The 17,098-nt window shown below is 46.1% G+C and overlaps 1 protein-coding gene across 1 annotated transcript; it reads right to left on the bottom strand.

Moving 5' to 3' along the window:
* Window positions 1-914: 914 nt before the first annotated feature.
* On the bottom strand, window positions 915-16,601 carry LOC311247600 (active breakpoint cluster region-related protein-like; the record flags this gene model as incomplete). Its single annotated transcript, XM_084338628.1, has 3 exons — window positions 915-1,010; window positions 5,582-5,767; window positions 16,503-16,601. Coding segments are annotated over 3 exons (381 nt in total), but the record flags the coding sequence as incomplete, so codon positions are not given.
* Between the last annotated feature and the right edge of the window lie 497 nt (window positions 16,602-17,098).

Below are 17,098 nucleotides of genomic sequence, written 5' to 3'. Positions count from 1 at the left end.
CATAAAGCATTTACTGACGATCACGGAATTATAAACGCCCCCCCGTTCATCCGCGCATGATGAGTCATAACGTTTAGGATCATGTACAGTTGACATTTTTAATATAGCGTGTATCGGCAACAAATGGCAGTTGATAATCTATATATGTGTTTATGCCTATAACTCACGTTCTAGGAATTACTGCAGAAAACGATAAAAACATATTTATATTCTAGACAGTATTTTCGTATGAATCTATGAATGAAAAAGTATAACGTTCCTACATCCTGAACGATAGATAATCGATCTTGAATGGGCCATCAATTTAGCAATACAATTAAAAAAGTTGTAATGTTAACTTATTTTTATTTTATTTTTTTCACACATCCGCGATTCACTCAAAATGGCCCCGCGACCCACTTTTGGGTCGCGACCCACCAGTTGAGAAACACTGCTCTAGCCTAGTCGATTTTGTGTTTTGAGCATAAAGTTCATCATAGATCTAGCCTCTTTATTTTGCTCTCAAAGTGCACCAGATTGATGCATTTAACTTTAAAATGTACCCCAACAAAAAGGGTCAGAGGTTCACCCACCACAGACTCACAGAATCCTGTGGGAAACACAGACAAGCTATATCACATGATGTCATTTATGGGCACGGTGTGGCCTCAACCCTTACATCCAGGGAACAAAATTAACTTTTTGGCTAGATTTTAAAAACTACCAGCCACGCAGCTTTTTACCAGCCAAAAATGATAAATAGCTTTTTAGTATATCGCCATGTGTTATTATTACTATAATACTCTCATATGCTCATATGGCTCAAAAAATTTCTACACGCCAGAGTGGCTGAGTAGCCTCCGTAATTTACCAGCCAAAGAGGAAATCTACACGCCATTGGCGTTTGGCGGGTGTTAATTTTGTTCCCTGCTTACATCCTTGGACTCCGTCACTCTGCCCTCAGATTCATCACCAATGATAAACACGACACTCATCACAGTGTCCTCTATGAGAAGGTCGGTTGGTCCTCTCTGACAAAGAGGCACAGCAAACACTGGTATTAATTTTAAGGCCCTTATTGGTAAGCTACCTCCTTTATACTACATCATTATTGGAATGTGACTGTAAATTAGGGAAACCTCAGTTGACTTTCAAAATTAAATAATGGTTTGAGGGGGGGCAGGTGGCGCACGGAGATTACGTTCGTCACCAACACCGGGAGACACTAGGATTCGCCTGTTCGAATCCAGCTCCCGGCGTTGCTATCAGCTTGGCTGTCCTCTCACGCTGATACAATTGGCTGTATCAGGGGGTGGGAAGCTGAAGGGTGGGTCCTGGGCGTTGTGGACAGCGACCCCTACAGTTCGGTCGGGGCGCCTGCTCAGCGAGGGTTGGAACTGAGGAGAGATAGTGTGGCCTCCCACACGCTACACTCTCCCCGGTGAGAACCTGCGCGGCCAGGTTGGCCTGCCCCAGGCTGCACATGCGTCGGAGGAAAGCATGTGACAGTCTCCGGTCTCCCGGACCAACAGTAGGGGAAAGTACGCAACAACCAGGAAGGGTGGGATGGGAGAAAAATCGGGAAAAAGGAGGGGAAGAAAGATAATAAAAAAAAAAAAAATTGTTTGAAATGCAATGAAATAAAAATATTCTCCAGCATCGTTTTAGGTGTGGTGTTTGAGCACATTGCAGATTAAGTTTAGTCTGTGATAGAGATGGATTAAACAGCGACTGAGTGTGAGAAGTGTGCATGCGAGGTGTATGTGAGTGTCAATACATCTAACCAGGGTTCAAGTTTATATATTTTTTTGTATCCACTTTTTCTATTTTTTTCTCCCATCCCAATTTAGCCGTGCCAATTCTCCCCTCCCCTGTCTTGAACGTTGCTCGACCGACCAGTGGGGGGCACATGCGAGCAACGATCAAGACAGGGGAGGGGGGAATTGGCATGACTAAATTGGGATGGGAGAAAAACAAAAGAAAATAAGGAGAAAAAAGTGGATCAAAGAAAAGGATTTGTAGATACAGTACTGAATTCTGCCATCCGGACACATGTAATTTGAATAATAATGCATTTGAATATATAATATAGAAGATCAGGCCTATAAATTACATTATTATGGCCAAGTCATACATCTATGGATAGGGCCGATGCAATGCACAGAGTTCACATTATTCAGAGAAACTCTTATTTCAGAGAAACTCTCTTATTTTCCAAAAAAAAATTAAAACATCGGTAAACAAACGTAGTGCTGAAAATAATACACTTCGACTGCTGTTTTGATAGGGTTAGGGTCTTTACTCTTGGCTACATTTTTATTTTTTTTATCTACTTTTTCTCCCATTTTCAATTTTTCTCCCATCCCAATTTCGTATCGTCCAATTCTCCCCTCCCCTGTCTCGAACGCTGTTAGGCCATGCCTCCCACTGGTCGGCTGCAATGTGGACGAAGCCTTGCATCACGTGTCCCCTCCGGTACTCGAGGAGGCAGCTGTCGCATCTTTTCACCTGCACAGCGCGGTCTCTCAGCGGCAAGGGTCTGCTTGGGAGGGACACGCCGCCCCCGTCGCTTCCTGATTCTGCTGCGCAGGCGCACCAACCGACCTGTAGGAGTCGCTGTCCACAACGTCCGATCCCCACCCATCAGCTTTCCCACCCCTAACACTGCCAATTGTGTTAGTATGAACGACCAGCCAAGCTGATAGCAATGCGGAGAGCTGGGCTCGAACCCAGCGTCTCCTGCATTGGTGGCGAGCGCCTTGCCCACTGCACCACCTAGCCGCCCCCACTCTTGGCTACATTTGAAAAAGAAACACAACATTAATTAATCTGTATTGATCGATTTATGATCCATTGGGGGACCCTAGAGCTTAACCCTTTCACTGCCACACTACAGAAGGTTAACCCTTTCACTGCGACAATACACAGAAGGTTAACCCTTTCACTGCGACAATACACAGAAGGTTAACCCTTTCACTTCTACACAACAGAAGGTTAACCCTTTACTATCACACTGCCGACGGTAAAGGGTTAACCGTTTGGTAGTGTGGCAGTGAAAGGGTTAAGGTTAAGTGCAGGCTATGGAACAGGGTAGTTGGTACTAAAGTTGACAGTAATGGAGTGGTTTGGCGCGGTGCAGGGCGTGACAGAGCGGAGCCGCAGGCCCTGGTTATTATCATGAGCAGGTTGTTGAAACAGTACAGACCGCTTCAGGTTCCTGGGGACCATCACTTCCTCTGACCTTATATGGAACAACAATGTCAGCCACAGAGTGAAGAAAGCTCACCGACGGCTCAGGAAGTCTGGGGTTTCTAAAGCGGGGGTGCGTGACTTTTATAGAGCTGTGCGAGAGCGTGTTCTCACATTGTCTCCGTCACAGTATGGTCTGGTGGCTGCTCCTATGGCGACAAGGAAGGGGCTTAAACCTTTCACTACCACACCACCAAAGGGTTAACCCTTCCACAGCGACAATACAGAAGGTTAACCCTTTCACTGCCACACAACAAAGGGTTAACCCTTTCACCACCACACGACAGAAGGTTGACCTTTTCACTACCACACTACAGAAGGTTAACCCTTTCACTACCACACTACATAAGGTTAACCCTTTCACTACCACCGTCTGTAGTGTGGTAGTGAAAGGGTTGAACAGGGTAGTGAAGGTAGCTTCAAAAAGCATTGGTCAAGATCTACTGAGTGATATATTATACAATTCCTACTTGTGAAAGATGAGTCTGAAAATAATCAGTGACCCCACTCTTCTAGAAGAAGGTTCAAGAGTAGTATATTGTAAACCACTCGCTTCAGCAACAGCTCGTATCTGAAGGCAGTGAGGGCCCTTAAAGGGGAACCATCTTATAAATGGCCTTTTTCAGTGTTTAGCATTGTTTCCTAGCTATGTGGACTTATATTAATAGGAGCTATGTCTCTAATTCTCATATTGGCGCAGTCTTCCAATTCTCCTCTCACAATATTCACCCTCACTGAACTGAGTCATCTGAAAATGTGCATATCTGTGATGTCAGATATTTCTCAGCTGCATAATAATGTGGCAGTTGGCACCAGGCCACACAGTGGTTGGAGCCCAGCCTCAAAACGGCTTAAGATCTTGAGGTAGAAAAATGCTGTATTTGAGTACTTGATTAGAAATACAAAACAATGAATTTTTTTGAAAAAAACCTTACAGAGGTGTTCCATAGACTCACAGGAATTGTGTAAAAGTGCCCAAATAGTGAAAGAAATAGTAAAATAGTTCCCCCTTAAAACCCTGTAAGGCCCTCGGTTGCAAAATTACAACATCACTTTTAGCTTTTAGGTATTTAAAAAAAAAAGTCTGTAAATGTTTATTTTAAATTCTTTGAGCACATTTACATAGTCAATGGTTCCTGTTGTTCAGCCTCACAATGCTATTGGATAGTAAATGTGTATATAGGTCCCACATTCTGGCCTCTGAAGTTGATAATGTCAATTTAATTTGGGCCTTACTTAACTCACAATCTGTTCAGGCTATGATCGCCCAGATCAACCTCTTAAAAATGCTAAAAATAAATACTCCAGACACTTTATTATGTATCTGTATGCCTAATGCCTATGAGTATTTCGTTTATGTGTATTATTTCCTCATCTATGCTGATGAGTATTATGCTGTACTGTTATGTGTATGATTGTTATTTACCTGGCTGTGCGCACTCACCAAGACACATTCCAATCAATGTTTAATTGAAATGTTAATAAACGATTGAATCTTGAATCTTGCTGTGGTATCACTGGTCTCCGTTAGGTCGCGGGTAGCAGTCATCAATGTGAGTTTAAGCTGATGATGCTCTTTAGTATCACTTGCCAAACTTGTATACCATGTTGGAAAGCAGCCATGACAGTATGACAGCCTGTGTAGCATCTGTTAATATATTGTAGAGAGCAGCAGCACAGCCCAGAGCCACAGCAGCACAGCACAGTCTGTCCATAAAGACAACAAGTCCACCAGAGCAGCACAGTCTGTCCATAAAGACAACAAGTCCACCAGAGCAGCACAGTCTGTCCATAAAGACAACAAGTCCACCAGAGCAGCACAGTCTGTCCATAAAGACAACAAGTCCACCATAGCAGCACAGTCTGTCCATAAAGACAACAAGTCCACCAGAGCAGCACAGTCTGTCCATAAAGACAACAAGTCCACCAGAGCAGCACAGTCTGTCCATAAAGACAACAAGTCCACCAGAGCAGCACAGTCTGTCCATAAAGACAACAAGTCCACCAGAGCAGCACAGTCTGTCCATAAAGACAACAAGTCCACCAGAGCAGCACAGTCTGTCCATAAAGACAACAAGTCCACCACAGCAGCACAGTACATTGGGAGTTATCTTGAGGTGCAGCATGTTCCACGCTGCACTGGAGTTGAGGTTCCCCGACCTGCCAGACCCCACTTTAACCCCTGCAGGGACAAGGCCAGGGACAGAGCCTTCTCCATGTGACTCAATACTTCAATCGGTTTAAATCTTCAATCACTAACCATTTCACCCCAGTCTCTCTCTCTCCCTCCCCCCCTCTCTCTCTCTCTCTCTCTCTCTCTCTCTCTCGCTCTCTCTCTCTCTCTCTCTCTCACCAGTTTCTGGAACAGGTGTCCCACGGTGACGTGCTCGTCCCACTGCTGGATGTTGGGGGAGAGGGCGTCGTAGAACTCCTTGTGGATCTCAGAGATGTCCTGGATCTTGTAGAAGATGGTCTCCACCTGCTGGAGGCTGAGCACCGGCTGCGAGGTGGTGGCCGTGCCCTTGAGGGGGCGCATGGGCTGGAGGGGGGAGGGAGGGAGGGGGGAGGGAGGGGGGAGGGGGAGGGAGAGGGAGGGAGGGAGGGGGAGAGAGGGGGGGGAGGGAGGGAGAGAGGGGGAGAGAGGGGGGGGGAGAGGGAGGGAGAGAGAGAGAGAGGGGGAGAGAGGGGGGGGAGAGAGAGAGTGAGGGGGAGAGAGAGACCATCATTACCAGGGTTCCCACAGACATTGCAAAAAGAAATTCAAGGACTTTCAAGTACTTTTACAAGCACTATTTTTCATTGAAATTTGATCCAATATTTATGCCTTAAAACCAATTTCCGACAATTAGTTACACTTTAAATGGAAACAATTTCTTGATTCAGAACAATGTTATCATGGATTAACAAAACTTTAAATGCGAATGGTTGATTTGAATTTCAAGGACTTTTTAAGCACTTTGGGCAAAAATGGGCAGTTTTCAAGGAATTCCAGGCCTTGGCCTTTTTTTGTAAAAAATCAAGCACTTTAAGCACTGACTTCAAGGACCCTGATCATTACATCATTACTGTTTATACAACAGTTCTCTTCTAAGTTTAAGTTTATTTATTTCTTACCCAGGGACGGTGCATATTAATCAACATCTTCAGTTTCCACATCAATGTAAATGTGCCAGAATTAGCTAATGAGCAGGTTTCCATCTGTAGTCCCTGCCTAACATGCGTGTCTTTATGGTGTGGGAGGAAACCGGAGTCCCTGGAGGAAACACACGCGAACACAGGGAGAGAACATGCTAACTCCACACAGAAAGGCCCCCTGCTGGGGTTCTGAACCCAGGACCTTCTTGCTGTGAGGCAGCAGTGCTGACCACTGTGCCACAGAGCCTGATGCCGTTTGTGATGACATCATCACATGGGTCTCATCCCTTCCTCTATATTATTTTGCTTTATTTACAACTGAATTAAGAAATCGTGGTTTACCTATTACTTTATTCTACATTACTACAATACTTGAAACATTTGATCAATTGCCTTACTTCACTATTATGTTGCTATGTAATCTAAACATTTAAAGGATTATTGGGGATTTTGACACTTTCAAAATATGTATCATATCACAACTTGACACATCCCAGTGCTATATCAAAATATATCATAATATTAAAAGTAATATGTTAATGCCATTAACAGTAGTGCTCTTTGGCATGAGCTCACGTCACACTCACAGCACAACTCCACTATCATGGATGTGATGGAGTGGAACATGGAGTGAGTGATGGAGCTGCAGTAAGAGCATCACGTGCAGCTGGTCCTGATGGACACAAGAGAGCACTGACTCTGAAGTGTGATTAGACAGGAGAACACAGGGGAGAGATGAGAGGATGATAGAGGAGGAGGGGAGGAGAGATGAGGTGAGGATAGAGGAGAGGAGAGATGAGGAGGGGAGGAGAGATGAGGAGAGGAGAGAGGAGAGGAGAGATGAGGAGGGGAGGAGAGATGAGGAGAGGAGAGAGGGGAGGAGAGATGAGGAAAGAAGGAGAGATGAGGAGAGGATAGAGGAGGGGAGGAGAGATAAGGAAAGGAGATGATGAGAGGATAGAGGAGGGGAGGAGAGATGAGGAAAGGAGATGATGAGAGGATAGAGGGGGGAGGAGAGATGAGGAAAGGAGAGGAGAAATGAGGAGAGGAGGAGAGGAGGAGAGATGAGGAAAGGAGAGGATAGATGAGGAAAGGAGAGGATAGATGAGGAAAGGAGAGGAGAGATGAGGAGATGATAGAGGAGGAGAGAGGGAGAGAAGAGGAAAGGAGAGGGGAGAGGAGGAGAGGAGGAGAGATGAGGAAAGGAGAGGATAGATGAGGAAAGGAGAGGATAGATGAGGAAAGGAGAGGATATATGAGGAAATGAGAGGAGAGATGAGGAGATGATAGAGGAGGAGAGGGGGAGAGAAGAGGAAAGGAGAGGGGAGAGGAGGAGAGGAGGAGAGATGAGGAAAGGAGAGGATAGATGAGGAAAGGAGAGGATAGATGAGGAAAGGAGAGGATATATGAGGAAATGAGAGGAGAGATGAGGAGATGATAGAGGAGGAGAGGGGGAGAGAAGAGGAAAGGAGATGAGAGATGTGGAGGAGAGGAGAAATGAGGAAGGGTTCATTCCATTCATCACCTCTGAACCAGGAACAGACCTGGTGTGGCTGTGTCAGTAGCCAAGCCAGGCAGAGACACTGACCTTTAACAACAACAACAACAACAACACACGCACGCGCACACACAGACACACAGACACACATCTCTGCCTTCACTATCACTGTGTAGATAGATAGCAGACAATACATCTCTACAACCTGCAGAAGAACAAACACTAAAAGCAACAGGGACGTGGAACAAAACACTGAATAGGAACAGTGTAGTTGTGTACAGTATGATGATGGTCTGCTGCTCTGTGTGACAGAGGGCCGAGGAGAGCAGAAGTGAGGAGGAGGAGGAGGAGGAGGAGGAGGAGGAGGAGACTCCTCGCCACAGTCTTACCTCATTGTCTACAGTCGGGTTTCCTCAGCTGTTAGTACTTACAGTGGCGTGCACGGATGGGACCGAAGGGGGGCTTGAGGCCCTGCCCTTTTGCCCCAAGTGCCCTTTTTTTTTATAATAATAATAATATTGTGGCAGACCGGCTAGCGTGGTAACTGAAGGCCGCTATGTATCGGCCAAGGTGGGGCATATGCCCATATTAGGGAATTCGAGGAGACTCCCGGGCAGAGCAGAGCGCGTCAGCGCCAATGCAGCGCACCTGTGTCAGACGCGCCCAGGACAGGTGAGCGCAATCAACACACAATCAAGCAGCATAGAAAATTGAGACAGAGAGAAAGGATCATTGGAGTAGCTGAGGCGAAACCTGTACGGAAAGAGAGGACGTGAGTAAGAGAAGAGAGAGAGAGCGAGAAGAGGAGGAAGATTATTGTCCGTGCGACCCCATGCTGTGTTTATCTGCTTTCGGAAGGAGGACCCCGCTGTGTGCCATAACCCCCGGTCGTCTGAGAACCCGCAAGTGTATCGACCCCTGCTTGCCCAACATCTCTTCTCCCGGATCAGCCCCCGCCCGTATGAGAACGGCTCTATGTGTACCGACCCCCGCTAACGGACCAAGACGATTCTCAAGAATTACCAATCTGGCTGACGTTCTCACTAACCTCTCCTTTTCCCCTAAACAGCAATAAAACTGCTGTTAAACGTGCTTCTACTTTGTGCCGTGTGTATGTTATTAATTAATTAATCTGGTCACTGACAGCTCAAAACACCCCAGAGTCTGTCACAATATATATACTGTATATCTTTTTATATATTATATTATTATTATATTATTTATATATTTATATATATGAAGACGAAAATGGCCACTACTATTCATGAAAGATGTGAAGACGGAAATGTATACTACTATCCACGAAAGAAATAGACCATATCTATTTTTGAAAGTACCCCGCATGCCCCCCCTTGAGCCCCTGCCCCCCAAATTGTCCGTGCACGCCCCTGGAGCAGAGCCAGTGGACTCTCTCTGTATGTGGGTGAGCGGAATGGCACCCCCCTGAATATACAAACAATGATATTTCACATGAAAATGGGGTAAATTGACCACATCTGCCCAGTTGTACAGTCCTGGCCTATTCCTATTTTATTTTCACTTAAAATTTTACTATATTCTATTGTGCTATAATTAATTTAGTTTATATCCCATCTCATTTTATTCAACCTCTTATTTACAGTTGTACCGCCCTGGCCTATATTTTATTTCATAATTATATTATTCTATTGTTGGCTCATATTGGCTCATATATTATATTGTTGGCTCATATTTCATTTTATTTGACTCCTCCTCTTTATTGTATTATCTGTCTGTTAATGTCTGTCCGCTAATGTCGCACCGATAACGTCCAAAGCAAATTCCTTGTATGTGAAAACTACTTGGCAAATAAAGACCTTTCTGATTCTGATATTTTTTTCTTTTTAAAGAGAAGAAAACGGCAGGTCTAGTTAAATGTGACATCCAGGCATTTCTTTTCACATTATCTCCCATCCGCCAATTTAGTTGTTAAGCCAAGTAATTTTCACCCGTGTGGTCTTATGCCGATTGAGTTATAAGTCATGATAATATTTACAATAATGCTTTGGCACTAGTTTTTAAAAGGTCATGATGTGCACGATAGCAGTCATTTAGGTGAGGACGCTAATGTGGTTATACACATGATCATATCTGTGCTGAAAGTCTGCACCCCATAATCACTGTTCCATTTCCAATCCGATGTGCTGGAGAATGAATTAATGAATGAATGAATGAATGAATGAATGAATGAATGAAAACTTTATTAACAGATTGCAGAATGGGTACAGTACAGTACAGCTCAATACATACAATTGTTAAGGGGATGCAGACCAGAGAAAGACTTTCGTCTTGTTTACATCAGGGTCCCCCATTTTCAATTCATCGTAACATATATGACACACAAGACATACAGATAGACAGTACTGCTACATCTATACATTTATGACATACCAGATTTGCAATTACAGTACTGTTTGTGATACAAAAAGAGTCCAGAAAGAAAATAGTATATACATTAGGCGTAGAAACTGTACATTGGATTGGGTAGGTGGGGGTGGGGGGGGACTGTACATTGGAGCTGGTTGGGGGGGGGGGGGGGGGGGGGGGGTTGGGTAGGAGTGGGGGGTGGGGGGGGGGGGGGGTTGGGGGGGGGGGGGTTGGGTAGGAGGGGTGGGTGGGGGACACTGTACAACTGTACAAACAACACTGTACATTGGATTATTGACAAGACCATACTTGGTAATTTACTGTACATTGGATGGGGTTGTGTTCGGACATTTACAGGGGCCAGTTTCGAGTTGCAGTCTCCCTTAGGTGTTTTTTGAGAGTGTTTTTGAAAGTGGGTAGTGATTCACATTCCTTTACAGCTTTAGGTAGGGCGTTCCACATTGATGTGGCATAATTGCGAAACGTGTTTAGTCCCTTGTTTGAGCCGAATCTGGGTTTAACATGATTTGTGGAGCTCCCTCTGGTGTTGTGATCGTGGTATTCACTGACCTTTGGGAAGTATTTTGTCATGTACATGGGTACCTTGGTCGTGTAGTGTATCTTGTAGACCAGGCCCATTGCAAGTTGCTGTACTCTGTCGTCTACTCTAAGCCATCCTAGGTTGTCAAAGTGGGCAGGGGTGAGGTGGGTTCTAGGAGTCAGGTCAAGCAGTAGTCTGACCAGTTTGTTTTGAGATGTTTGTAATTTTGTTTTTAGCGCCTTTGAGGTGCTTTGGTACCATGAGGTGCAAGCATAGTCGTAGTACCCTTGAATGAGTGCTCCTGCTAGAGTCTTCAGGGTATTCTTGTTTACCAGTGAGGAGATCCGGTACAAGAATCGTGTTCGTTGGTTGACTTTTTTTATTACATTGGATGCCATTTTGTCACAGGAAAGATTTGCCTCTAGGATGGAACCCAGGTAGGTAATATCTTCTTTCCTTGTGACAATATTGTCACCCACTGTAACTGAGAAGCCGTCGGTCTTGCTGAGTTTGTTATTTGAACCGAAGAGAATGGACTCTGTTTTGCCCATGTGTAATGATAGTTTGTTATCAGCGAGCCATATGCAGATTTTGCCTAGTTCTGAGCTGAGGGTTTTTTCAACCTGTAACTTGTTCTTGTCAGAGACCAGCAGGGCTGAGTCGACCGCAAACAGGAACAAGTTGCAGTCACAAGCTGACGACATGTCATTTGCATAAATTAGGAACAGTAGCGGACCTAGTATGCTTCCTTGTGGAACACCACAGTTTACTGTGAGGGGGGGGGATAGGGTACCGTTTACCTCCACCATCTGCTCTCTCCCCTCCAGGTAGGATTGCATCCAGCTCACTGATAGACTATCAAAACCAATTGCTTTTAGCTTGTCAATCAGAATGGTGTGATTGACAGTGTCGAAGGCCTTTTGTAGGTCCAGCATGATGTGGTATAATATAATGTCCGCATGTAAATATACTCCCCTCCCCTGTGTCCCCCTTACCTGTGCCCCCCCCCCCTCTCTGTGGAATAAGACATTCCCCTCCCCTTTCTCCCCAAACCTGTACCCCCCCCCCCATTTGACCTATCAAATGGGACCACACACCCCCCCTTGTTGAACTATATAGGGCTCCTCCCGACCACAATCGAGGTCTTCTTACCTGGGTCATTTCAGCTGATCACCTGGGGGAAGCCCTCAGCCATTCTCTCTATGTACTTACTATCTGTTTGGTTAATAAACCTTTGTTATTATCCAAACCTCGGTTGACTGAGAACATTCTTCATCAGGATATCCACAAATATCCCACAATGACCATGCCGCAGTATTTGCCCGCGTCCACCTCTTGTTTGATGTGGTCGTTTAAATAGAGAGGGCATGTGTCAGTGGAGTGGGATGTTCTGAAGCCAGATTGGAATTCGTAGATTAGATTTTTTTCCGCAAGGTATTTTTCGACCTGTTCGTATACAACGGAGTACAGAGACGGAGACGGAGACGGAGTACAGAGACAACAACACAAGACCGCACTGTGTACAGCATGTGTCCATTATTGAAGTCTATGAAGTTATTTCAGGGGGAGGAGAGCAGCTGGAGTATTCAAATTTGTTTTGTTGTTTAAAAAGTGTGTCACAGGGCGCCCCAGTGGCCTCGCAGACCCACGCGGCCGACCCAGGTTCACCTCCCGCTCGGATTTGCCGCATGTCCTCCCCCACATATTCTCCCGTTCTCCCTCTCCTCTGTCGGTCATGTCTGACCAATAAAAGCTGGAAAAATGCTAAAAATAAATCTGTAAAAAAAAGAATGTGTGTCACTTGTCTGGGTCCACGACCACAGGTTGCCACACGTGCCCTCAGGGTCAACATGGGCCTCAGCGGCTTTGGGCTGAACAGAACGTGGCTGTAGTGACTGGATGAGAGAGAACAGAACTGTAGTGACTGGATGAGAGAGAACAGAACTGTAGTGACTGGATGAGAGAGAACAGAACGTGGCTGTAGTGACTGGATGAGAGAGAACAGAACATGGCTGTAGTGACTGGATGAGAGAGAACAGAACTGTAGTTACTGATAAGTTAAACCCAATGGAAAAACATGCACAATAGATCGCTAACGCTGTCGCGTCCCTGACGAAGACGGACAGGAGCACTTGGATTGGTCCCCGGGGCGTGGCGCTCCCGGCTGCCCTTGGGGGGGGGAAGGACATTTCGTCAGCGACTCAGTGCATGTGTGTGTGTGTGTTCCTGTGGGTCGCCCATCGCATGTGTGTGTGTGTGTTAATCTGATGACAAATAAAGACTTATACTAACCACTAATACAGCTCTGTCTGATAACTGACCCTGCACTCATAACGACGGCCTAGTGGCAGGCAACATGAATGACCACAAGGTGGCGCGATACAACGTAAGGAGGACAGTGACAGAGGCGGGGGGGGGGGGGGGGGGTCTGCTGCTGATGGAGACTCAGTGTTCAGGGTAACAGAGCATGAGGTGAGGCGGACCTTTAAAAAAGTGAATATCAGGAAGGCAGCAGGTCCGGACGGCATCCCCGGCCGCGTCCTAAAAGTCTGTGCCGACCAACTGGCCCCGGTATTCACTGACATATTTAACCTGTCCTTAGAACAGGCTGTCATCCCCACCTGCCTGAAGAAGTCCACTATTATCCCTGTACCCAAAAAATCCAAGCCTGCTTGCCTCAACGACTACCGCCCTGTAGCTCTCACCTCCATAGCCATGAAGTGCTTTGAGAAGCTAGTAAAGGGCTACATCTGCTCCTCCCTCCCCATCAACATGGACCCCCTGCAATTTGCATATCGCCCCAACAGGTCCACGGAGGACGCCATAGCCCATGTGCTGCACACAGCAGCATCACACCTGGACAAGAGGCAGGGGAACTATGTGAGAATGCTATTCATCGACTACAGCTCGGCATTCAATACCATAGTCCCCTCCATACTCATAGCCAAGCTCAGGGACCTGGGCTTGAACTATGACCTCTGCCAGTGGGTCTTGGACTTCCTGACGGGCAGACCCCAGGTGGTGAGAGCAGGCAACTGCACCTCCTCATCCATCACCCTCAACATAGGGGCCCCCCAGGGCTGTGTTCTGAGTCCCCTCCTCTACTCCCTGTACACACACGACTGTGTGGCTCAGCGGAGTAGCAATACAATCATCAAATTTGCTGACGACACAGTGGTGGTGGGCCTGATCTCTGCCAACGACGAGAGGGCCTACCTGGAAGAGGTCAAGGTCCTGGCGGGATGGTGCCAGGAAAACGGCCTCTCCCTGAACGTCAGCAAAACAAAGGAGATGATTGTGGACTTCAGGAGGTCGGGGGTCAAGGACTACAGCCCCCTCAGCATCGACGGGGCACCGGTTGAGAGAGTCAACAGCTTCAAGTACCTCGGAGCCTACATATCCGAGGACTTGACATGGACCACACACATTGACAGTGTTGTGAAGAAGGCACGACAACGCCTCTATTTCCTCAGGCGCCTAAGGAAGTTCCAAGTCAGTCAGAAGATCCTTAAGAACTTCTACTCATGTACAATAGAGAGCATCCTGACTGGCAACATCACCTCCTGGTTTGGGAATAGCACTGCACAAGACCGAAGCAGACTACAAAGAGTGACACGTTCAGCCGAACGCACAATTGGAGGGGGGCTCCCCACCCTCCAGAACATTTACAACAAGCGTTGCAGGGGCAAGGCTAAGAGAATCATTAAAGACTCCAGTCACCCGAACAACTGCCTCTTTGAACTGCTGCGGTCAGGCAAGCGATACCGGAGTCTCAAGGCGAGCACAGAAAGACTCAGAAGAAGCTTCTATCCCCAGGCCATCAGGCTGCTAAACGAACAATGAACACTACACAACAACAACCATCAAACGCACATAGCACACACATCCACACGCACACACTAACTTTAAACAAACACACTGTAGCACCCACTCCACACACTTTATAGCACACACTCACTTTAAACAAACACACTGTAGCACCCACTCCCCACACTTTATATTTATTGATGAAGGATTGCACTACAACTCGTACACCTTACTGTAAATTGTACCTAAATTGTACCTCATCCCATTTCTGCTTTGCACTATATAGTACTGTACATTAGTACACTGCATAGTATTGTATATTATATGGTAACTCAGAACATTGTACATATGTCTATACCGAACACTGTGACCTCATTTTCTTCTTCTAAATTACATGCTATACTATGTTATTTGATACTATCTTGTCTAGCACAGTCTCTGGAGCGTAACAGTAAGAAGCATTTTGTATTCTGTACTTCTGTATGACAACTATTAAAGAAACTAAACTAAACTAAAGAAACTAAACTAATTGGTTGGACTTCACTGGCTACATGCAGGTTGCAGCACTGGTATGTTTTCATATATAAGGCAGTTCTTGGTAAACTTCCATGGTACATCAGTACCAAGCTTGAATTAATTCAAAACTCCCTCAATCTCAGATCCAGCAGCTAGATGCTTTTTTAAATGTTGAGGCGAGCAAAAGAAGCCTATTTTATTTGGGCCCTTGGTCCTGGAATGACCTCCAGACATGTCTCTAATTGGCCTCCCCGATCTCCTTGAATTGCTTCAAACAAAAATATATCTGAAATCCTTGCCACCTGATGCTCCTGCTTTGATGTGTAGCACTTTTCTACAGGTTGATGTTACCGTTTTATTGTGCTTGTATTTATAATTTATTATTATTTTTTAATCTTTTTTCCTCCTTTTTTCCGTTTTTCTCCCCTCCCAATGTTAGTCGTTATGCCAATTCCCAATCCCCTACCTGGTCGTTGCGCACTCTACCCCCTACCGTCGGTCTGGGAGGGCGGATACTATCACATGCTTCCTCCGACACATGTGTAGCCAGCCCACCGCTTCTTTTCACCTGGCAGCCCGGACTCTCACTGGGAGAGTGTAACGTGTGGAAGGTCACACTACCTCTCCCAGGTCCTTCCCTTGCTGTGCAGGCGCCCCGACCGAGCTGTAGGAGTCGCTGTTTACAACGACCAGGACCCACCCACGCTGGCTTCCCACCCGCTGACAATTGTGTTAGTGTGGACGGTCGGCCAACCCGGAAGCACCACAGCTGGATTCGATCCCACTGGCTCTGTGGTGGTAGACAGATGCTTAGACCGCTGTGCCACCCTTCCAAGCCTGTGCTTGTATTTTTATTAAGCTGAATTTTCTTTTTTTTATAAAAAATTTCAGTTGTATGGTAGTCTACTCTACTGTATGTGTGTATTGTGCTTTGTTATGTAAATGGATTTTTCGAACGAACGTTCAAACCGTTTTTTATTAAAAATATATATATATTTATAATAATTATTATTTTTTTTTTATTATTATTATTTTTTTTTATTTGACTTAGAATTTGAATGCCAACGTAACGAACGAATGTTCGAAGGTCCGGACGTTTGGGCTCAGCCCAGTAGTTGTGTGTGTGTGTCTCACAAGTAGTTGTGTGTGTGTGTGTGTATCACTAGTAGTTGTGTGTGTGTGTGTGTATCACTAGTAGTTGTGTGTGTGTGTGTGTATCACTAGTAGTTGTGTGTGTGTGTGTGTGTGTGTGTGTGCGTGTCACCAGCAGCAGTGAGGATGTTTGTGTGTGTGTCTCTCACCAGTAGCTGTGTGTGTGTGTGTGTGTGTGTGTGTGTGTGTGTGTGTGTGTGTGTGTGTGTGTGTGTGTGTGTGTGTGTGTGTGTGTCTCACCAGTAGCAGGGCCTCCAGCTGGTTGATGTAAATCTCCTCACTGGCCAGGAAGCCGGAGAGAACCAGCTTCTTCATCTCCAGACCCTTCTCTACGTCGCCCTGCAGAACACAGAGACACGGAACCACGTTACAGCAGAACAGAGACACAGAACCACGTTACTGCAGAACAGAGAGACACGGAACCACGTTACAGCAGAACAGAGAGAGACACAGAACCACGTTACAGCAGAACACAGAGACACGGAACCACGTTACAGCAGAACACAGAGACACGGAACCACGTTACAGCAGAACACAGAGACACGGAACCACGTTACAGCAGAACAGAGACACAGAACCACGTTACAGCAGAACAGAGAGACACGGAACCACGTTACAGCAGAACACAGAGACACGGAACCACGTTACAGCAGAACAGAGACACAGAACCACGTTACAGCAGAACAGAGACAGAACCACGTTACAGCAGAACAGAGAGACACGGAACCACGTTACTGCAGAACAGAGACACGGAACCACGTTACAGCAGAACAGAGACACGGAACCACGTTACAGCAGAACAGAGAGACACGGAACCACGTTACTGCAGAACAGAG

This window comes from Notolepis coatsorum, assembly GCF_963971535.1.
Source record: "Notolepis coatsorum genome assembly, contig: SCAFFOLD_3273, whole genome shotgun sequence".
Lineage (NCBI taxonomy): Eukaryota > Metazoa > Chordata > Actinopteri > Aulopiformes > Paralepididae > Notolepis > Notolepis coatsorum.
This window is presented reverse-complemented; position numbering and strand designations above follow the sequence as displayed.